Source organism: Jaculus jaculus, chromosome 3 (assembly GCF_020740685.1).
Source record: "Jaculus jaculus isolate mJacJac1 chromosome 3, mJacJac1.mat.Y.cur, whole genome shotgun sequence".
NCBI lineage: Eukaryota > Metazoa > Chordata > Mammalia > Rodentia > Dipodidae > Jaculus > Jaculus jaculus.
Genome location: NC_059104.1, coordinates 148,794,424 through 148,817,459, shown reverse-complemented (window position 1 = coordinate 148,817,459; position 23,036 = coordinate 148,794,424). Strand labels below are relative to the sequence as shown.

General features: G+C 43.3%; 1 protein-coding gene and 1 non-coding gene across 2 annotated transcripts in view; both read left to right on the top strand.

The window, feature by feature from the left end:
- Window positions 1-11,994, top strand: part of LOC123459353 (AP-3 complex subunit sigma-2) — a 60,178-nt gene extending 48,184 nt beyond the window's left edge. The window contains exons 5-6 of the mRNA XM_045145515.1: window positions 8,594-8,701; window positions 11,088-11,994. Coding sequence (XP_045001450.1) covers window positions 8,594-8,701; window positions 11,088-11,216 — 237 coding nt within the window. The 3' untranslated portion in view covers window positions 11,217-11,994. The remainder of the gene's footprint in view (window positions 1-8,593; window positions 8,702-11,087) is intronic.
- Window positions 11,995-22,420: 10,426 nt separating this feature from the next.
- Window positions 22,421-22,611, top strand: LOC123459952. The gene has a single exon (XR_006636683.1). It is a non-coding gene; the product is annotated as a U2 spliceosomal RNA (small nuclear RNA).
- Window positions 22,612-23,036: the final 425 nt, after the last annotated feature.

Below are 23,036 nucleotides of genomic sequence, written 5' to 3'. Positions count from 1 at the left end.
TACAAACAAACTCAGACACATGCACCATGTCTGGGTTTACATGGGTACTTGAGAATAAGACCCAGGCCATCTGGCAAGTGCCTTCAACCATGGAGCCATCTTTCTAGCCTCTCGGTTCCTTTTAACTGTTTTGTTCACTTTTCTCTATTTCTATCCTTTTGTTCCTTATTATTGTTACTGGGTTGTCTTTTTGGTTTTGCTCCTTCATTTCACTTCAGTGCTTTTTTTTTTTTCTTTCCATTTTATCCCTGAGCTTCACTATTGTACTCCTCTTTTTTGCCTGGTTTCTATACCTCTGCCACAATCTCTTGCTTTATAGAAACAACTGTTTTTTCTTGCCTCATCCTGCTGGTTGCTAGGATACCTCCATGCCTATCAAAACACATTTTTTAAAATATTTTATTTATTTGAGAGAAAGAAAGAGAGCGAGTGGGCATGCCAGGGCCCCACCAGCTTTACATAGGTACTGATGAATCAAACTCAGGTCCTTGGGCTTTGCAGGAAAGTGCCTTAACTGCTGAGCCATCTTTCCAGTCCCCTTGTTTTGTTTTTGAGATAAGTTTTCATGTAGACCAGGTTAGTCCCAAACTCTCTTTGTAGCCATAGATGACTTTGCATTTCTGATCCTCCTTTCTCCCCCTCCCAAAGGCTAGAATTATAGATGTATACCACCATACCTGGTTTATGCAGTACTGGGGGTCAAACCCAAGGCTTCATGCCTTTAGGCAAGCACTCTCCCCAGCTCCAAAATACTTTTTTTTTTCTTTTTTTTTTTTTTTAGGTAGGGTCTTACTTTAGCCCAGGCTGACCTGGAACTCGGCAGCTTCAGGCTAGTCTTTGGAATCATAGTGATCCTCCAACCTTTGCCTCGGGAGTACTGAGATTAAAGGCATGCGCCAACATGCTCCTCTCCAAAATACATTTTTATTTATTTATTTATTTGAGAGCAACAGACACAGAGAGAAAGACAGATAGAGGGAGAGAGAGAGAATGGGCGCGCCAGGGCTTCCAGCCTCTGCAAACGAACTCCAGACACATGCGCCCCCCTTGTGCATCTGGTTAACATGGGACCTGGGGAACCGAGCCTCGAACCGGGGTCCTTAGGCTTCACAGGCAAGTGCTTAACCACTAAGCCATCTCTCCAGCCCCAAAATACATTTTTGAACATAATTTTATTTATTTGCAGGCAGGGAGAGAGAGAATGGGCGCACCAGGGCCTCTAGCACTAAAAATGAACTGCAGACACAAGCGCCCCTTTATGTGGATACTAGGAAATTGAATCCTGCTCATTAGGCTTTGCAGACAAGTACCTTAACCACTGAGCCATCTCCTCAGCCCCCCAAATGCTTTGTTTGTTTGTTTTCTCTGGGTAAGGTCTCACTCTAGTCCAGGCTGAGCTGGATCTCACTGTATAGTCCCAGGTTGACCTTGAACTCATAGCGGTCCTCCTACCTTTGCCTCCTGAGTGCTGGGATTAAAGACGTGTGCCACTTCACCTGTCTCCCAAAATATGTTTTTTGAATTTTGTTTTGCTTTCTTTGTGGTATTGGAGATCAACTTGGGCCTTGTGCTTACTGTGCTCCCACTTTCGACCTCAACGCTATATATATACTTAGTCCTCTCATTAAGTGTTGCTGTTGTTTTTGGTTTTGGTTTTTTAAGGTAGGGTCTCACTCTAACCTAGACTGACCTGGAATTCACTATGTAATCACTGGTTGGCCTCAAACTCACAGCAGTCCTCCTACCTCTGCCTCCCAGGTGTTGGGATTAAAGGTGTGTGCCATCATGCCCACCATGCCTACCATGCCTACCATGCCTACCATGCCTGGTATCTTTAATTTATTTATTTGAGAGAGAGAAAGAGAGAGAGAGAGAAAGAGGCAACTAGAGAGAGAGAATGGGCATGCCATGGCATTTAGCTCTGCAAATGAACTCCAGACACATGCTCTACCTTATGCATCTGGCTTACATGGGTCCTGGGGAATCAAACCAGTAAGCCATCTCCCTAGCCCAAGTTTTCTTTTTTTTGTTTGTTTGTTTTTTGAGGTAGGGTCTAACTCTAGCCCAGACTGACCCAGAATTCACTACGTAGTCTCAGAGTGTTTTTTTTCCTTAATTATTGATTTATTATATATAGAGAGAGGGAGATAGAATGGGCATGCCAGGGCCTCTAGCCACTGCCAACGAACTCCAGATGCATGTGCCATTATGTGCATCTGACTTATATGGGTTCTGGGGAATTGAACCTGGGTCGTTAGGTTTCATAGGCAAGTGCCTTAACTGCTTAGCCATCTTTCCAGTCCTCTGGATAGTTTTAAACTCACGTGATCCTCCTACCTCTGCCTCCTGAGTGCTGGGATTAAAGGCATGCACCACTACGCCCAGCTAAGTTTTCTTTGTTTTTAATTTTTCAAAATGCTATACTATAATTTTATCTGCTTCATAATAGCATTTTCTCATCATGCAGTCTTCGCCTACCATTTGGTCTTCCCATTTTCCTAATTTTCTCTCTTGTGTCTTTCAATATAGATTTCTCTTTCATAGTCATCTTTAAACATGTTAGTTTTTTCAGATCCTGGCTATTTTCAGGAATCTTTGGTGAGGGGAAGTGCCAAAGTTGGCTTCCAAGCTAACTGCAGTTGTTTCCATGGTTGAGGGTTCTGGGTGAATTCACTGATCCTTTATTTCTAGCCAGCTAATAAGGGTAAAAAGTCTGTCTGTAAACATTTCCACAATGCAAAGACTCCTGTGCTGCTACAGAAACCAAGTCTGAGGCAAATATAGCTTGCCTGTGTTTTTCTCATTTAGTCTTAACTCCAGGTCCAAGGGGGCTCCTGCCTTCCACCACCAATTTGTTTGGAAACAGTGGGTGTGTGCTTTGCCTCCAGGAAGTGTATTTTCGCAGGCCTTTTCTTTCTGAGGTAACCAGCTCATATCCACTCTCTGTTGTGTTCTTTCTTCCTTCCTTTGTACAGTGAAGTAAGCCTTGCCTGAGCAGCTTGCTTTTGACAGCTTTCCAGCTCTTTGGGGGTCTGGAATTTGTTTCACCTAGTTTTATTGAAAATGGATTTATGGATTTTATTTCTCCTTTTTACATTCAGAAAACATTTGAATAGCTCTGGAAATGCTGACTTTATGATATAATGTTCAAACTAGATATTTTATTTTATTTATTTATTTGAGAGAGAAAGAGGGGGAGAGAGAGAGAGACAATGAGAGAATGGGCACACCAGGGCTTGGACTACTGCAAATGAACTCCAAATGCATGCACCACTGTGTGCATCTGGCTTTACATGGGTACTGGGGAATAGAACCCAGATCCTTAGGCTTTGTAGGCAAATGCCTTAACTGCTTAGCCACCTCTCCAGGCCCCAAGCTAGATGTTTTAGCTTATTTTTTTTCTCTATTTTCTGATTCCTACAACATTCTAATAGGCTTTTCTGAACCTTCTCCATAAAGGCTCTACCACTACACGGACCTCCATCTTCTAAGCCCTCTAAGTCCAAAGAATATGCTGCTTAGCTGTAGGAAAAACCTCACACATTCATCATGCTACTCTGCACTGGGCATTGTTCTAGTCCTTGAGAATGCAGCATGAAAGGATTCACACAGGAGCTTTGACACACCAAAGCCAGGTCTTTACCTGATTCTACAGGGACTAGGGGCCAGGAATGAATAGAGTGGCCAATACAGTTTGGGACTCTTTATTTATTTGTTTATTTTTACTATGTAGTCTCAGGGTGGCCTCGAACTCACAGCTATCCTCCTACCTCTGCCTCCTGAGTGTTGGGATTAAAGGTGTGCACCACCACGCCTGGCCAATTTAGGACTCTTTACAAGAATCAGCCAGGCCTACATTCAGCACTCAGTTCTGGTACTGAGATACCTGACATTGAATAGTTTCATTGACCTTTTCTCATATATGAAAAAATTACCAAATTCAGATATTATAAAATTAAAACGAGCTGCATGAACTACTGAGCACATGATAGATATTCAACAAAAGTACTGCTTTGTTCCAGTGAAGAAGACCTTGGTTAAGCAAAAACAAAAAAAAAAACACTAGGGCTGAAGAGATGGCTTAGCAGTTAAGGTACTTGATTAAAAATGCCAAAGGACCCAGGTTCGAGTTCCCAGTACCCACGTAAAGCCAGATAGAAGCACAAGGTGGCACATGCATCTGGAGTTTGTTGGTAGTTGCTAGAGGCCTTGGTGTGCCCATTCTTTTCTGTCTCTCTTGTAAGTAAATAAAAACATTATTTTAAATATTTTATTTTTATTTATTTATTTATTTGACAGAGAAGGTTGGGAGAGAGAATGGATGCACCAAGGCCTCCAGCCACTGCAAATGAACTCCAGAACTCATATAGAAGCCACTTTTTTAGCCAGGCATGGTGGTGCACACCTTTAATCTCAGCACTCTGAAGTCTGAGGATGGAGGATTGCCGTGAGTTCAAGGCTATCCTGAGACTACATAGTGAATTCCAGGTCAGCCTGGCTAGAGTGAGACCCTGCCTCAACCCTCCCCACCAAAAAAGTTATGGGGCTAAGGATTTGGTTCAGTTGGTGGAATAGTTCCCTAGCATACATGAAGCCCTGGATTCAGTCACCAGTACCACATAAAACTGGGTGTAGAGCCAGGTGTGGTGGCGCACACCTTTAATTAACAGCATTTGTTGCATATAAGATCTAAAGTTCAATGTTGTGCTGGAGAGATGACTCAGTAGTTAAGGCTCTTATCTGCAAAGCCTAATGATCTGGGTTTAGTTCCCCAGTACCCATGTAAAGACAGATGCACAGAGTGGCACATGCATCTGGAGTTCATTTGCAGCAGCTAGAGGCCCTGGTGTGCCTGTTCTTTTCCTCCCTCTCTCCTTCCCTTCTGTCTGTCTCTGCTTGCAAATAAATAATTGTTTTAAAGTTCAAGGTCATCCTCAGCTGCATAAAGAATTTAAGGCCAGGGCCAGAAAGCCAAGCGCCACATGTTCTCTCTCATATGTGGATCCTAGCTACAGATGATTGGGCTTCTGTGTGAGAATGAAAATACTTAGTAGCAGAGGCCAGTAAGGTAAAAAGGAGACATAAAGGGTAGAGAAAGGAAGGGAGGAGGGTACTTAATAGGTTGATATTGTATATATGTAATTACAATGATTGTAATGGGGAGGTAATATGATGGAGAATGGAATTTCAAATGGGAAAGTGTGGGGTAGGGAGGGAGGGAATTACCATGGGATATATTTTATAATCATGGAAAATGTTAATAAAAATTAAAAAAAAAAAAAAGAATTTAAGGCCAGGGGCTGGAGAGGTTGCTTAGCAGTTAAGGTGTTTGCCTGCAAAGCCAAAGGATCCACGTAAGCCAGATGCACAAGGGGGCACACACATCTGGAGTTCATTTGCAGTGGCTAGAGGCCCTAGTGTGCCCATTCCTTCTTTCTCTCTCTCTCTCTCTCTCCCTCTCTCTCTCTCTCTCTCTCTCTCTCTCTCTCTCTCTCTCTCCCCCTCTCCCTCTTTCTCTCCTTCAAATAAATAAATAAAACATTTTTTAACAATATATTTAAAGAATTTAAGGCCAGGGCTGGAGAAATGGCTTAGTGATTAAGGCACTTACCTGCAAAGCCAAAGGACCCAAGTTCGATTCCCCAGGACCCATGTAAGCCAGATACACAAGGGGGCACATGCATCTGGAGTTGGTTTGCAGGAGCTGGAGGCCCTGGTGCACCCATTTTTGTAACAGAAGAATTTAAGGCCAATCTGTGATAGGTTCCACCTTCTAAAGGTTCTGTAACCTTCCCAAACAGTGCTGCCAAGTGGGGACTAATTACTCAAATACATAAGTCTGTGAGGGACATTGTATATTCAGCCCACCCCATCCTGCAAATAAATTAATTAAAAAGTTAAAGGGAGGGCTAGAGAGATGGCTTAGTGATTAAGATGTCCAAAGGACCCAGGTTCAATTCCCCACATAAGCCAGATGTACAAGGATCTGGAGTTCGTTTGCAGTGGCTGAAGACCCTGGTGCACCCATTCTCTCTCTCTCTCTCTCTCTCTCTCTCTCTCTCTCTCTAAGATGGCTTAGCAGTTAAGGTGCTTGCCTGCAAAGCCTAAGGATCCAGGTTCAATTCCTCAGGACCCACGTAAGCCAGCTGCAAAAGGTGGTAGTACATGTTTCTGGAGTTGTTTATAGTGGCTGGAGGCCCTGTTGCATCCATTCTCTATCTGCCTGCCTTGCCTGTTTGCGCTCTCTCTCTCTCTCTCTCTCTCTCTCTGTCTCTCTCTCTCTGTCTGTCTCTCTCCAATAAATAAATAATTTTTTTAAATGTTAGAGGGGGACTGGAGAGATGGCTTAGCAGTTAAGATGCTTGCCTGTGAAGCCAAAGGACCCAGGTTTGATTCCCCAGTGCCCACATAAACCAGATGTACAAGGTGGCACATGCATCTGGAGTTTGTTTGCAGTGGCTAGAGGCCCTTGTGTGCCCATTCTCTCTCTGTCTGCCTCTTTGTCTTCCTCTCCCTCTCTCTCTCTCAATAAATAATTAAATAAAATATGTTTTTTAAAAAAGTTAAGGGGCTGGAGAGATGGCTTAGCGGTTAAGTGCTTGCCTGTGAAGTCTGAGGACCCCAGTTCAAGGCTTGATTCCCCAGGACCCACATTAGCCAGATGCACAAGGGGCGCACGCATCTGGAGTTTGTTTGCAGTCGCTGGAGGCCCTGACGTGCCCATTCTCTCCCTCTCTCCCTCTCCCTCTGCCTCTTTCTCTCTCTGTCACTCTCAAATAAATAAATAAAATTTAAAAAAAAAAAAGTTAAAAGTGGGGAGGCTAGAATTGTAGCTCAGTGGTAGAGTGTTTGCCTAGCAGTCACAAAGTCCTGGATTTGATCCCTAGTACTGCAAAGAGTGCCATCCCCATGAACCTCTGACTTGGCCTTTCCAGGGCTTTCTGTTGCAGTCCCCCCCACCCCCCAGTACAGTGGTTGAGTCCCCTCTGTTCCACCAGCAGTTAGTACCCTAGGATTTCACTTTGTTCAGAGAACTACTGACTGGATAGAACCTGAGCCTCAACATTAATCTCATGCTAAGAAAAGTATTTTCATGGAACCTGCTTTCTTTTTAAAAAATATTTATTTATTTATTAGAAGATAGAATAGGCACATCAGGCCTCTAGCCACTGCAAACACAAATTTCAGACACATGCACCACTTTGTGCATCTGGCTTTATGTGGGTGCTGGGGACTCAATCCTGGACCATCAGGCTTTGTAGGCCACTGCCTTAACTACTGAGCCATCTCTCCAAAATCCTCCCCTTTTTTAAAATATATTTTCGCCGGGCGTGGTGGCACACGCCTTTAATCCCAGCACTCGGGAGGCAGAGGTAGGAGGATCACCATGAGTTCAAGGCCACCCTGAGACTACAGAGTTTATTCCAGGTCAGCCTGGACCACAGTGAGACCCTACCTCGAAAAACCAAAAAAAAAAAAAAAAAAAAAAAAAAAAAAAAAAATATATATATATATATATATATATATATATATATATATATATATATATATATATATATATATACACACACACACACACACACACACATATATTCAAGCTGGGCGTGGTGGTGCACGCCTTTAATCCCAGCACTCGGGAGGCAGAGGTAGGAGGATCACCGTGAGTTCGAGGCCACCCTAAGACTCCATAGTGAATTCCAGGTCAGCCTGAGCTAGAGTGAAAAACCCAAAAAAAAATAAATAAAATAAATAAATAAATAAATAAATAAATAAATAAATAAAATAAAATATATTTTCATTTGAGCCTGCTTTCTTATTTGAGCTGTAAGATACAGGCAATGAGGAATATGCAGGGATGAGCTCTGTTTTGCTATAACCACTTTGTTCCAACAAAACAGGCTGCAAGATCTACATTTGGCTTTTCAAGTCAGGGTCTTGCTCAAGCCCAGGCTGACCTAGAATTCACTATATAGTCTCAGGGTGGCCTCAAACTCATGGCAACCTTCCTACCTCTGCCTCCTGAGTGCTGGGATTAAAGACACGTGCCACCACACCTGGCAAGACCTATCTTAAGACACCTCAAAGACATTTCATTTTAGCTGTTTGGATAGAGATCAGTCTGTCATAGCTGGACCTACTTAATGCCAGCCACTGTTGATGTGATGAAATCAGTGATGAAAACCATCTGTACTTATATAGAACCCAGCATGTGTTGGATGTCAGCTTTACATCTAGTTTTAGATGTAGTTATCTCATCAGCCTTCCCTGTACTCCTGGACAGAAGCTGGAGCTTCCAAAGGACAATTGGTAAAGGTCACCCAGCTAACAAATGGCAGAACTGTTTGACTCTGAAGCTTCTGCCACCACCTCACTGGCTTGAGTGTCAGACACCTCTGCCATTGCTGTTAGAAGACTCGTGTGTGTGACAGGAGAAAAGGGGAAAGCCTGTAGTCTCACTAGCAAGGTGGCTGCACTTGAGGGAGCTTAGAGGATGAGTTGTGGAACTGAACATGTCACATCCAACTACTGCTGCTGCTGCAAAGGACACCATTGCGCAGTGCTCTGACCCTTCTTGGTTTTGCCTGTCTTCTAGGTGCACTACATCCTCCAGGAGGTGGTGATGGGTGGAATGGTGCTGGAAACAAACATGAATGAAATCGTGGCTCAGATTGAAGCTCAGAACAGGCTGGAGAAATCGGAGGTGAGGAAGCAGCTGTGCTCCCTGGGCACGGGGAGAGGATGCACTTGTTATGGAACCTTAGGCAGTGGTTTCTACTCCTCATCCTTTCTTCCTTCTCCATCAGAACTCACTTGAAGGTCAGCCAGAAAATTGAACAGGTGAAGAGATTTGAGATCTAAGTGAAAATGGAAAGGGAGATGGCAAGAAGAGACCCCACAGCTTCTGACAGATGGCCATGGCCATATTTGTGGTTGTAATTTCTTCTCCCAGAGCCACAGTCTCCTGGAATTTCCTGCTCTGATTCTACTTGGCTTCCTGTTTTGCATGCTATGCTCATCTGATCTCCCTGCAGCCATTCCTCTCAGAGCTTCAAAATTCCTTGTTTTCAGTGATACTTCTTTTTTTTTTCAAATTTTTATTAACAACTTCCATGATTATAAAAAATATCCTATGGTAATACCCTCCCTCCTCCCCACTTTCCCCTTTGAAATTCCATTCTCCATCATATCCCCTCCCCATCTCAATCAGTCTCTCTTTTATTTTGATGTCATGATCTTTTCCTCTTCTTATGATGGTCTTGTGTAGGTAGTGTCAGGAACTATGAGGTCATGGATATCCAGGCCATTTTATGTCTGGAGGGAGCACGTTGTAAGGAGTCCTACCCTTCCTTGGGCTCTTACATTCTTTCTGCCACCTCTTCCACATTAGACCCTGAGCCTTGGAAGGTGTGATAGAGATATTACAGTTTTCAGTGATACTTCTAAAAAGGGACAATAAAGTTGGCTTGAAAATGCCATATTCATTGCACCCTCCCCTGGTCCTCGGCTTGATACAGGGGCTTACAGGAAAGTTGGTGGAGCCCTTCACATGGTAATAAGAACAGAACAAGTTACTTCTATAATTATCTAGTGTCTTTAAAAGTTTGTTTGCTTTATACAATGGAACTTGGTCTTGTGAAACCAAATGTTTCTGTGAGCACTGGCAGTCCCTTTGAAGAAGTTTTTCCAGATCACAGCTCTGTGACTGGATACGGGTGGAATTAGTCAGTATCTTTTTTTTTTTTTTTTTTTTGTCACACTATATGATTTATTTCAAACATTTTGGCATTATTAATTAATAATATTAGACCAATTTTATAAATCTTATAGGAACTTTTATATATCTGGTTTCCTATACTGACACTGACATTTGTTAGTCCGTATCTTGAAAGCAGTCAGTACGGGAGCAATGGTTTGAAATCCAGCCACCTTCTCCCGTTTCCACACTGGGAATGAGCATGGCGGATGGGCTGCTGTGTATTTTATTGCCAATCCTTCTGTCCAGTAGAGCTTACCTCCTGTGTGTCAGGCACCTCCCAACTTGTTGCCACATGCTATCTAAGGTCAACCCTTTTCCAGCTCACATTATTAGTTGGCAAGCAGTTGCCCTAAAGCAGTGACATTCTTTTTCCTTTTAAGAATTTCCCAATGACTTTGCATTTGTCTGTAAGATGGCCTCTTGAGGAAAGTGTTTTGTTTTGTAACCATCAGAGTATCCTTGACTTGGATAAGCCATCTTGGAGTATTCCAGGAAGCATTTATTGAACATCTACCAAGGACCAGGCATTGTTAGACTCGACTCTGGGCTATAAAACTGCATGACACAGCCATTCTGAGGGTCTTGTAGCTGCTTCAGATCACTACACTAAGCTCCAGCTGCCCTAAAAAAAAAAAAAAACTGCTTTACTGTCTACATTTGGTAATGAGGAGATAGATCTTGAAACTTCATCTGTTTTTGTTTTTTAAAGAAGTATGCAGACAGGGTTCTGGGGAGTTGGCTCGTTGGATAAGAATGCTTGCCACACAAACTTGAGGGCCTGAGAGAACTTGAGTTGGATCCTATCACCCATGTAAAAAGCTGGGTGTAGAAGCCGGGCATGGTGGCATACGCCTTTAATCCCAGCACTTGGGAGGCAGAGGTAGAAGGATCGCCGTGAGTTTGAGGCCACTCTGAGACTCCATAGTGAATTCCAGGTCAGCCTGAGCTAGAGTGAGACCCTACCTCAGAAAACAAAAAAAAAAAAGCTGGGTGTGGCCACACATGCCTGTACCCTAGTGCTGTGGGAGGCAGAGAACAAGGAATTAACTGAAGTTCACTGATCAGACAGTCTGACCAAAAACAGCAGCTCCAGGTTCAATGAGAGACTCTGTCTCAGGGAAGCAATGTGGAAGAGTAATGGAGGAGGACGTTCTCCTTAGGACTCCCTGCATGTGCACATGGGAAACATGAATCTGTGCACACACATGTGCATACACTATACATATATACCACAGCACATAAACTACACACATACATTCCCCCCCTCAAAAAAAAGGTTAAGTAAATGACACTGAGAAAGCGTCTCACACTCACCTCTCATTTCTCCCAGGGTGGCCTTTCAGCAGCCCCTGCACGGGCTGTGTCTGCTGTGAAGAACATCAATCTGCCTGAGATTCCACGCAACATCAACATTGGCGACCTCAACATCAAAGTCCCCAACCTGTCCCAGTTTGTGTGAAGGTGGAGAACCAGGCTGAACTGGAGTCCTTAGGACAACCAAAGCCAGTCACATGCAGAACCAGAACCCATTTGAGCCTTAGAAGAGTCACGCCTCAGGACCCTGAGCCTTTGTCTGAGAAGACTGCTCGACTGGAGTGGGAAGGAGTTCAAGAGCACGCTGCTGGGGCATGCTCAGTCCTTCTTCAGGCAGTCCTGCTGCTTTGTGACACACATGGCCACTGTACACTGCAGCGGGCCCTGCCTTCATCAGAAGGGAGTCAGCGCACCTAAGCTGCTTGTTCCATTACTTTCCCCAGCATGGTCACCACTAGGGGTTGGGGACTGTGTGGAGCAGGCCACCTGAACCCAAGGCCCCACAACTGGGAGTAGACATATTTTCCCACCTTCCTTAGCACCATAGGCTTGATCTCCTGTAGCACTTGCTTATGGCACACGGCCATAGAGAGGCCAGCCCATTGCTGGAGGCACAGGTGATGATGGGGCTTGTGCTAGCTCTGTTAGGGTCATCACAGTAGAACCAAGCTTTTTGGTCACCATTTGCTACAGAGCACATTTCTCCCACTGGTAGAGTCCCATTTTGTTATTAGAGGTGTCTGTGAGCAGGACACTTTTAAATCATATGCTGGGTGCTCACTACTACATCTGCCACTGGAGAGGTCACCCCCACTCCAGAAGAGAGGCTCATTTCTATAGAAGATAAGGTTGACCACATGTGGACCATCCCAGACTTATGACTCTTCCCAAGGTGAAAATATACTCTCCTTCTGGACGCAGAAGGCTTGGTTGCTGTGTTGTGAATGAGTTCCCCCACTTCAGTGGGAAACCCACTGCTCAGTCCCGGCTTCTGGATGCTGAGATCCTGACCTGGGGCACGGGGTGGGGCTGGGCCAGCAGCGCGCTGCCAGAGACTGGAGCAGTGCTGTGTCCTCTCCCTCTCTGCGCCCAGCAGCGGGCTCACCAGGTTCCCTCCGTGACGTTCTTCTAGGGCTTCGGAGGCCTGTAAATGTTTACATGTGCTGACTCTTTCTTCCTGTGGGTAATCTGCAGCTAGCCATGCTGTCAGCTAGGTTTCAAGGACGGCAATGGGGGCGCTACATCACCTTCACAGGCAGCTCTCCAACCCAGGAACCCCTCCCAGCTGCTGGTCGGGCACCCAGTCTATTTCCTATGGCTTCCTACAGTGTTGGTGGTGCCCAGCAGGACCAGGTGTCAGGTCCCAGCATGTTTTCATTTCAAACCGCGCTTCCTGTACTTTGTACCCACTGCTTTTTCCCTGCCTTGTCCTTGCGCTTTCAGTGATGGGCAGTTGACCAGAAAGTAGGCATTCTGGAAGGTGGGACGAGGGAGTTGGGGAATTAGAAGTGACTAGACCAGATGCCAAAACCCTCATATGCCAATCTCCTGAACTGTTTGTTTCTGCTTTCTTTTTGCTCATGCGGGGTGTGGTGGGCAGCCACATCAGTACATTCTCACCCTTTCACAGTTGCTGTTGCTGAGTGTGAAACAGGAATGGAAGAAGGAAACCAATACTTGTGTCTATTATAACATGAACAAGATCCTTTGACAATCCTTATCACAAACTTCTCCCCCCCCCCTTTTTTTTTTTTTTTTTTTTTGAGGTAGGATCTCACTCTAGCCCAGGTTGACCTGAAACTCACTCTGAAGTTCCAGGTTGGCCTTGAACTCACAACAATTGTACTACCTTTGCCCCCTGAGTGCTGGGAATAAAGGCATGTATCACCACACCTGACTGATTTTTAAAATATTTATTTATTTATTTGCAAGGAGAGAGAAAGGAAAAAAAAGTGTTTCAAGGCCTCTTACTGCTGCAAAAGGAACTCCAGACACATGTGCTGCTTTGTGCATCTGGTTTTACATGGATACTGGGGAATCCAACCCAGGTCATCAGGCTTTGCAAGCAAGCACCTTAACCACTGAGCATCTTGGCCCCATCACAAACATTTTTAACCCCATTTCACTGAAGAAATAGACTCAAAAAGGTCAAGTCACCTGCTTTGAAAATTGCCTGCTTGACTCCAAAGTCTTTTTCTCATTGTTTAAAATGGCTTCTCCCTTTTTGTTAGCTTCTTGTCTATTATAAGTTATAGATAAGGAAACTGAGTTTCAAAGGGATTAAGCAGTTTTTCACAAACTGCTATCAGAGGCTAGGTTTTATAAGGTAGCCAATAACCTATCACAGACTAAAAAGGTTGGGAAGGCCCTCTAGATCCTTTCAGTTAGTTGCCCAGGCTAAACCCCATTCATAGCCCTAAGTGTTGGGTTAGGGTCAGAAAGCTAGAGCCAGGTCACCATTCTTGAGTGCATTTGTTGTGTGGATGAATATTTTACTGCAAGATGCTTGAAAGTACTGGATTCCCGGAGATAGTCTGCATTTCACTGGTGTCTGCCTGCTACAAACGTGCTTCCCCAAATCATTGATTAGCCCTATCTGTTACAACAGTGAGCATCCAGGACAATTAATTGACTGACTGTTAATGACTTGAGGTTTTGCCTAAAAATCCAGCTAGTCTGTCTGCTGTCAACAAAGCCATAAACCAAAACCTATTATCTCTGATCTCCCCACCTCCTCCTCTTCCCTTCCCTCCCCACTTTACTTTGAGACAGGATCTCATTTTGTTATTAGGTTGGCCTCAATCCTGCTGCCTTGCAGCCTCCCAAGTGTTGGTTCTGTAGGTGTATGTACTACAACTAGCACTTGAAGAGAGCATCATTGGTCTGTTTTAGACCAACTGCTGCTGAGATATTTATGCAGCCAGGGTCTGGGTTTGAATTTGTCTCGGGAACCCCTGGCCCTGTGATTTACATTGAAACTTTCCTGAAGTGGTGTGGAATATGGAATTTTCAAAGCTTACTGCCACGAATTAAAATCTGGAGAGCCAGGCATGGGGGTACATGCTTTTAATCCCAGCACTTGGGTGGCTGAGGTAGGAGGACTGCCATGAGTTCAAGGCTACCCTGAGACTACATAGTGAATTCCAGGTCAGCCTGTACTAGCGAGACCCTACCTCAAAAAACCAATTAAGTAAATAATGTGGAATTTTCCCATTACATGTCTTAAAATCTTGCATATCCAGACCCTGTTCCTGATGACAAGGGCCAAGCTCAACTTTAGGCTCTATTTTCTCCATTGTCTCTGAGTGCCCCTAACAGGGTGCTTCTGTTGGGATATGGGGTCTCTGACTGGCAGTTTGTGACTATGTAATGTGGACAATTTAAAGGACGACAACCTGCTTCCCATCCCTCATTGACCATGGCCCTATGCATAGACATTTATTCAGGCCTCTGCCTCATGCACATGGAATTTAGTGATCCTCTCTGGCTTCGGTTTTCAGAAAAGAAACCAAATCCCTTAAATCTGTGGTCTCTTTAGTAGGGGGCTTTTCTTAGTATGACAGTCTGTCCATGACTTTTGTTTGTTTTTCAAGGCAGTGTCTTGCTCTAGCCCAGGCTGACCTGGGATTCACTGTAGTCTCAGGGAGGCCTCAAACTCACAGCAAGCCACCTGCTCCTGAGTGCTGGGATTAAAGGTGTCCACCACCACATCCAGCTGATTTGTTTTTTTTAATTGCAGAGAGTGAAAGGGAGTAGTTAGGGTGACTGGACCCTGAAAATAAAAAAGGCAGGAAAGTCTACATGTGACAGAAATCAAAGATGATCTGACTTATCTCTTGCCTAGTTCCCTAGATCTGTTTTTCCACAAACAACCAGAACCTATCCTGGGAGGGAGGTCTTTTCCTAGGATTTAAACATTGTGGTTGGTCAAGTTCAGCCCCTGGAACTTGGCGCCAGGGCTAACCTCTTCCTGGGACAGCCCCTAGCCCTAACCAACCAGCTGTCCCTCTGGTTCACCTGAGCTGGAAAACAGCCCGCCACTGTAAGGTTATAGATCCTTTGCAAGGGGAGGGCAGGCTCTCTGACCACTTGGGAACTTCCAGCTGGGGGTGAGTTTTTCCCTCGACTAGGCTTGGGCTGGCTTGACCCAGGCCCATCCGGTTGAGCCAAGGTGAGGGTCCCCTAGCCCTTCCTCTCCACATGGATTCATTATCCCCCTCCAGCTCCCCACATGGCAGGAGCACCTTGAACTTTCTTTTCTTTCCACAGTTTTTCCCGGCCCTCCACGTGGGATCTCTAGCCACGTGGGTGCCTTTCCTTGACTCAGTACACCCCACAATAAATATAATAATTATCCTCGGCCTTTTTTTATTCAATTCTTTGATTAAAAATTAGAAACAGAGCTGGGCGTGGTGGCGCATGCCTTTAATCCCAGCACCCGGGAGGCAGAGGTAGGATTGCCATGAGTTCGAGGCCACCTTGAGACTACATAGTGAATTCCAGGTCAGCCTGGGCTAGAGTGAAACCCTACCTTGAAAAAACAAACAACAACAACAAAAAAAAAAACCTAGGGCTTGGGGTTCAAGGTCTTCCCTGGACCCCAAACACCCCATTACAAGACACTGGGAATGGGCATACCAGAGCATCTTGCCACTGCTAACAAATTCCAGGTGCATATGCCACTTTGTGCATCTGGCTTTTCATGTCTACTGGGGAAAAGGACCCAGGCCATCAGGCTTTGCAAGCCAGTGCCTTTAACAACTAAGCCATCTCTCCAGCCCTATCCATGACTTTCTAAAGAAGATGCGGTGACTGGTAAGTAAAAATGAAGATCAGGGCTTGTGCAATGGCTTAGTGGGTAAAAGTGTTTGCTGTGTAAGCACAAGGGCCTGAGTTTGAATCCTCTCATCCACATGGTGGCGGCGCACCTCTTTAATCCCAGCACTCAGGAGACCAAGGTAGGAGGATCGCTCACTGTGTTTGAAGCCAGCCTGAGACTACATAGTGAATTCCAGGTCAGCTTGGGCTAGAGTGAGACTCTACCTCAAAAAAAAATATATATATATAAATCCAGATGTAGCCATGTATACTTACAACCCCAATCCTATGGGGGTCAGAGAGAATTGCTAGGTCTTTCTAGATAGCAGGTCTGAAAAAAAAAAAATGCCAGGTCTGTGTTTAGTGACTCAGTTTCAAGGAAACGATGTGGAAAAGCAGTAGTGGACACCTAGTGTTCTCTGGCCTCTGCATGGGGTGTGCACGTCTGCACACACATGCATATACACTGTACGTATATATACAACAACACACACTGTACACACACACCCAAAAAATGACCAGAAGAATGGTCTCATCCAAGCCTATTAGCAGCAGTCGAGGTAGAGCATGAGAGAACCACCCAGAGCGGCAGTGTTGGCAAACATGCTATTCACTGACACGTCACCAGAGTGAGCCTGTCTCGCTGTGTGGAAACTGTTGGGCTGCGGCCCACATGAGCGCAGGTCCCAGCATTGCTGATGTTTACCCGTTGTTGAAGGCTGCCCTCAAGGTCAGTGCATTTCCCCTTGCAAGCACCTAGATGGTCTCCATCAGCAGCATCCTGGCAGAAGTGCTTGACAAGGAAACAGCTCTGCTAAAGGAGTAATCCCTTCCAAATAGTTCTTTCCAAATTTTTAAATTTTCTTTTTTAAAATATTTGTTGTTTTTTTTTTTTTGTTGTTGTTTTTCCAGGTAGGGTCTTGCTCTAGCCCAGGCTGACCTGGAATTCACTATGTAGTCTCAGGGTGTTCTTGAACTCACTGCGATCCTCCTATCTCGGCCTCCCGAGTGCTGGGATTAAAGGCGTGTGCCACCACAGCCAGCTTTTTTAAAAATAATTTTTTATTGACAACTTCCATAATTATAAACAATATCCCATGGTAATTCCCTCCACTCACTTTCTCCTTTGAAACTCCACCCTCCATCATATCCCCTGCCCCTCTCAATCAGTCACTTTTTAAATATATATATATTATATGTGTGTATATATATATATATATATATATATATATATATATATATATATACACACACACATACATATATATATATATGCACACACACACACACACACACACATATATACATATATATGTATGTATGCAGTGTCCACTGTTGGGTATCTTCACTGGTGATTTCTCTCTCTTCTTGAACTGCATGCAGTGTGGCATTTTCCAGCTTTCTGTCAGCTGATCTACATGGAGGAGGTTTTCAGCTCAACTCCAGCAGGGTTTCTCAGTGACCTTGCAGCCCAAGTATATGGAGTGGTCAGCAATAGGGTCTTACCATGTATTCCTGGTGGGAAACCAAGGGCCTCAGCAATGGCCTGTAATGTTTTGGGGGTCCCTCCCTGGCCAACACCTCAGTGGAAGGTATCCCATCCCTGGCACTGAAAATTTTCTAGTAACAATCTATGGCTCCTCTGTGTTCCATTGTCCAAAAAAGTGGGTTTCCATATGAATTATTTACATCCTCCTTAGATTTTGATTAGCCCTCCCTCCACCTTTCCTTACTCAATCTCTTCCTCTAACATCACTTAGACCTTTTCACCCCCATTAATCTGTTCTTCTACTTACATATACATAATTCCATCCTATTAGGTCCCTGCCCTCCCTCCCTTTCTATTCCCTTTATATCTTTTCTCGCTTACTTGCCTCTGCTACTGAATTTTCTCCTTACTCACACAGAAGTCTATAGCTAGGATCCACATATGAGAGAGAACATGCGATATTTGGTTTTCTGACCCTGGGTTACCTCACTTAGTATAATCCTTTCCAGAGCCATCCATTTTCCTGCAAATTTCATAATTTCATTTTTCTTTACTGCTGAGTAGAGCTCCATTGTGTAAATGGGCCACATCTTCATTATCCACTCATCAGTTGAGAGACAACTAGGCTGGTTCCATTTTGTAGCTATTGCGAATAGAGTGGCAATGAACATGGTTGAGCAAATATCTAAGGCAGTGAGAAGAGTCCTTAGGATATATGCCTAGGAGTGCTATAGCTTGGTCATATGGTAGATCTATTTTTAGCTGTCTTAGGAACCTCCACACTGACTTCCATAATCGCTGGACCAGATTGCATTCTCACCAACAGTGAAGAAGGGTTCCTCTTTTTCCACATCCTCGCCAGCAGTTATGTTCATTTGTTTTCATGATGGTAGCCAATCTGACAGGAGTGAGATGGAATTTAAATGTAGTTTTGTTTTGTTTGTTTTGTTTTTTTGTTTCTCGAGGTAGGGTCTCATTCTAGCCCTGACTGACCTGAAATTCACTATGGAGTCTCAGGGTGACCTTGAACTCATGGCAATGCTACCTCTGCCTCCCGAGTGCTGGGATTAAAGGCGTGTGCCACCACGCTTGGCTCAATGTAGTTTTAATCTGCATTTCCCTGGTGACTAGGGCTGTCAAACATTGTTTTAGATGCTTATATGCCATCTGTGTTTCTTCTTTTGAGAACTCTCTATTTAGTTCCATAGCCCATTTTTTAATTGGGTTGTTTGATTTCTTATTATTTAATTTTGAGTTTTTTCTATAGCCTAGATATTATTCCTCTATCAGATGTATAGCTGGCAAAGATTTTCTCCCACTCTGTAGGTTGCCTCTGCTCTGTTCACAGTGTCTTTTGCCGTACAAAAGGCTTCTAATTTCATTAGGTCCCAGCTATTAATCTGTGGTTTTATTGCCTGAGCAATTGGGGTTACATTCAGAAAGTGCTTGCCAAGACCAACATGTTGAAGGGTTTCCTCTACTTTTTCCTCTAGTAATTTGAGAGTTTCAGATCTGATATTAAGGTCTTCTTTGATCCATTTTGACTTACTTCTTGTGCATACAGAGAGATAAGGCTCTATTTTCATCCTCTGCAGATACATATCCAGTTTTCCCAGCACCATTTGCTGAAGAGGTTGTCTTTTCTCCAATGAATATTTTTGGCATTTTTGTCAAAGATCAGGTGGCTGTAATTACCCGGACTTACATCTTGGTTCTCTATTCTGTTCCATTGATCTACATATCTGCTTTTGTGCTAGTACCATGTTGTTTTTGTTACTATGGCTGAGTAGTATAAGTTAAAATCAGGTATTGTGGTAATACCAGCCTTATTTTTGTTGCTCAGTATTGAGATATTCGAGATTTTTTTGTGATTCCAAATGAATTTTTGGATTGTTTTTTCTATTTGTGTGAAAAATGACATTGGAATTTTGATGGGGATTGCATTAAATGTGTAGATTGCTTTTGGTAAGATTGCCATTTTCATAATATTGATTCTTCTGATCCAGGAACAAGGGATGTCTTTCCACTTCCTAGTGTGTTCTGCAATTTTTTGCTTGAGTGTTTTAAAGTTTTTATTGTAGAGGTCCTTCACTTCCTTGGTTAGGTTTATTCCAAGGTACTTTATTTACTTTTTTATTTTTGTTCATTTTTATTTATTTATTTAAGAGTGACACACAGAGAGAAAAGGGCATACATATATATATATATGTAGAGAGAGAGAGAGATAAAGAGAGAGAATGAATCGGTGCGCCAGGGCCTCCAGCCACTGCAAATGAACTCCAGGCACGTGCACCCGCTTGTGCATCTGGCTAACATGGCTGCTGGGGAATAGAGCCTTGAACCAGGGTCCTTAGGCTTCACAGGCAAGCGCTTAACCACTAAACCATCTCTCCAGCCCACTTAATTTTTTTTTAATGCAATTGTGAATGGGAGTGATTCTCTGGTTTCATTCTCTGTGTGTTTGTTGTTAGCATATAGGAAGTCTACTAATTTCTGTGTATTTATTTTGTATCCTGCCACATGGCTGTAGCTTTTTATCAGCTCTAACAGTTTGCTAATAGAGTCTTTAGGGTCATTTATTTATAAAATCATGTCATCTGCAAATAATGATAACTTGATCTCTTCCTTTCCAATTTGTATCCCTTTTATGTGTATCTCTTGCATTATTGCCATGGCTAAGACTTCCAATACTATATTAAATAAAAGTGGGGGCAATGGACACCCTTGTCTTGTTCCTGATTTTAGTGGAAAAGCTTCCAGTTTTTCTCCATTTAGTAATATGTTGGCTGTAGGCTTGTCATAAATAGGCTTTATTATGTTCCTTCGAGTTTCTTCTAGTCTCAGTCTCTGTAGGATTTTTATCATGAAGGGATGTTGGATTTTGTCAAATGCTTTTTCTGCATCTAATGAGGTGATCATGTGATTTTTTTTTTTTGTCCTTCAATCCATTTATATAATGTATTACATTTATCAATTTGCGTATTTTGAACTATCCCTGCATCTCTGGGATAAAGCCTACTTGGTCGGGGCGAATGATGTTTCTGATATATTCTTGTATTCTGTTTGCCAATATTTTGTTAAGAATTTTTGCATCTATATTCATGAGGGAGATTGGTCTGTAATTTTCTTTTTTTGTTCTATCTTGCCCTGGTTTTGGTATCACAGTGATGCTGGCTTCATAGAAAGAGTTTGGTAGGATTCTTTCTTTTTATTTTATGGAAAAGTGTCAGGAGCCATAGAGCAAAAAGCCTCTCCATTTTGCCTGGGCCTGCTCATAAACTGACTCATTAGCCAGAAAGTTGGTCCATCCAGCTTTCTGTTAGGTACTTCTGGAACCAGTCAGCAGGCTGCTTACAGAATCTTATCTTTTGCAAAAGGCCAGTTTATGGTCAGGATGTGAAACCTGTTGCAGTCAGGATGTTAAGCCAGTGAGGCAAGATTAGATGAACACCTAATTACATCCCCTCTAGGTTTCCTGACAACTCCTTGCCCTGGCCACATCCCCTTCCCCTTACAACCCTATACAAACCTACATGTAAGAATAAACTCTCGAGGCCATGACAAACATCTAGCATGGTCTCCTTCTTGTGTCTATTTGCCTTATTTCATTCAGGTTGATTTTCATCTTGCTTCTTTGTTCGACTCCCCGCTGGCTGGGGCAAATGGCGCCCAACGTGGGTCCCGAGGTACGAAGAAAGACCTGAACATCACTCAAAGTGGATGGCCGTCCCAGCCATTAGACCGCCACCCCACTGGAGGGGTGAGTGAAGGTCTGCATAGAGGTCACTACAGGCAATACACCTGTAAAACAGACCCGCACCACGATCGACGCAGAAAAGCCCACCTGTGAAACTGATCCGTTTGAGGTAAGCGACGAATTTTAGGCAATTAAAGACTATTGAGTCATTTTTTTCAAGGCACAAGAACTGCGGGACTTCTTTTTTGCACTTCTCTTCCTCCTTTTACTTTTGGTCGGCACCATCACGTGGAATTGCAACATAGCAACAGGGCAACTGAAGCCTCTTGGCCAGGGCTACCCTCTGGCATTGGCTGAAGGCCCCTAGCTCCTTGTGCGAATCCCGACAGCCCGTTTGGGCATTGGCAAAGACCTCCTATTTAGCCTCTCTTCCTATCAACAAAACTGGGCACGCAACAGCCAGTAAATGCTCTTAGAGCGGCTGCCAGTTCTTAGAACTACGGTCAGGCTCACATCAGGCCCATCGGGAACCCCCCCCCCATGCTGGTTCTCCGACCGGGAATGTTGCCCTCTGGTCTTGCCATTTCTCCTCTTTCCTTTTCTATCATGGGACAGACCCTAAGTAAGCATAAATTGTTGAAAGGCTTAAAACTTCTCTCAAGGCATAAGGAACATGGGTTAAGAAAAAAAAAAAAATTAGCAAAGAGTAAAAAGGAGCTAATTGCCATAGTAAAAGATACTTTAAAAACACAAGAAATTGAGATTGCTTCAAGTTCTTTAAGCACATTTTTTAATTTTATCAGGAGGGTTTGTTCTTTTTATTTGTGTGTATATGTGTTTATGTGTGCTCATTGTGCTTGCTAGTCATGTCATGTTTGTGACTGTTTGTAACTAAAGAGATGAGATGGATGCAGGTGACATTCCTTTCTCTTCTAGAGAACCATTTCAAGGAAATCAAAGTCGTAAGCATAGAGATTAAAAAGGAAAAGTTAAATGTCTTTTACAGGAATGAATTTGCCAGATATTTGTTCTAGATCAAGTTCACCTTACATAGAGGATCATTAAAAACAACAAAACTTCCTCTAAAGAGGTAACTTATAATTTGTCAGATATTTTAAAAAAGATTGTAATGTCCTGTTACTTAAAAGGAGGAGGTAACTGATCTGACTTCTGAGCCAGCCTGCCTCAAGATAACAACACAATTTGCCTTAGTTACTCCTAATAAAATCATCTCCAAGTGTGTTATTGGTATTAATGATATAAAATTGTATTAAGACTGCTTTCTTTTTTAGTAATAGGATTAATCAATTTGGTGTAATTTTTTAATAGCCTTATAAGAAAGATAATCGCTTCTCGGCCTTTTGGCTAAGATCAAGTGTAGTATCTGTTCTTATCAGTTTAATATCTGATATGTCTTCTATCCGAGGACAATATATTAAATGGATTTTTGGAGCTTGGAGTTGGAATAGGAGCTTGCTCCGTCCACTCCACGCATCAACCTGGTATTGCAGTACTTCCAGGAATGGTGCACCCCCTCGGGGGAATTAAAATTTAAAAAAAAAAGAGAGAGAAAAGATAATTAATGATGGGGTGAGATGAATTGATTGAAGGAACTGGAAAAGAATTTTTCAATGTTGGGACATAGAATGCTCATTAAAAATGCTTTTTGAGTGGTACTGAGAATGTTAAAGTATGTGGATAAAGATGTGCATATGTAGGAAAGAATTTTCAGGCTAAACCTAAATGCCATGCCTAAAGTTAGAGATTCTTCAACTGTTTACAGACTCTTAAGGATACTCTAAAAGTTTTATATAGGGACGTAGTCTTAATCTAAATTCATCTTACATTAGACACAGGTGATGCCTATGTTAGGTGGGTCACAAAGTCATAAGTACAGATGTAATTGGAGGTTTAACCAAATTAAACATACACAAAAGTCTTACAAAAAAAAAAGTTACAAA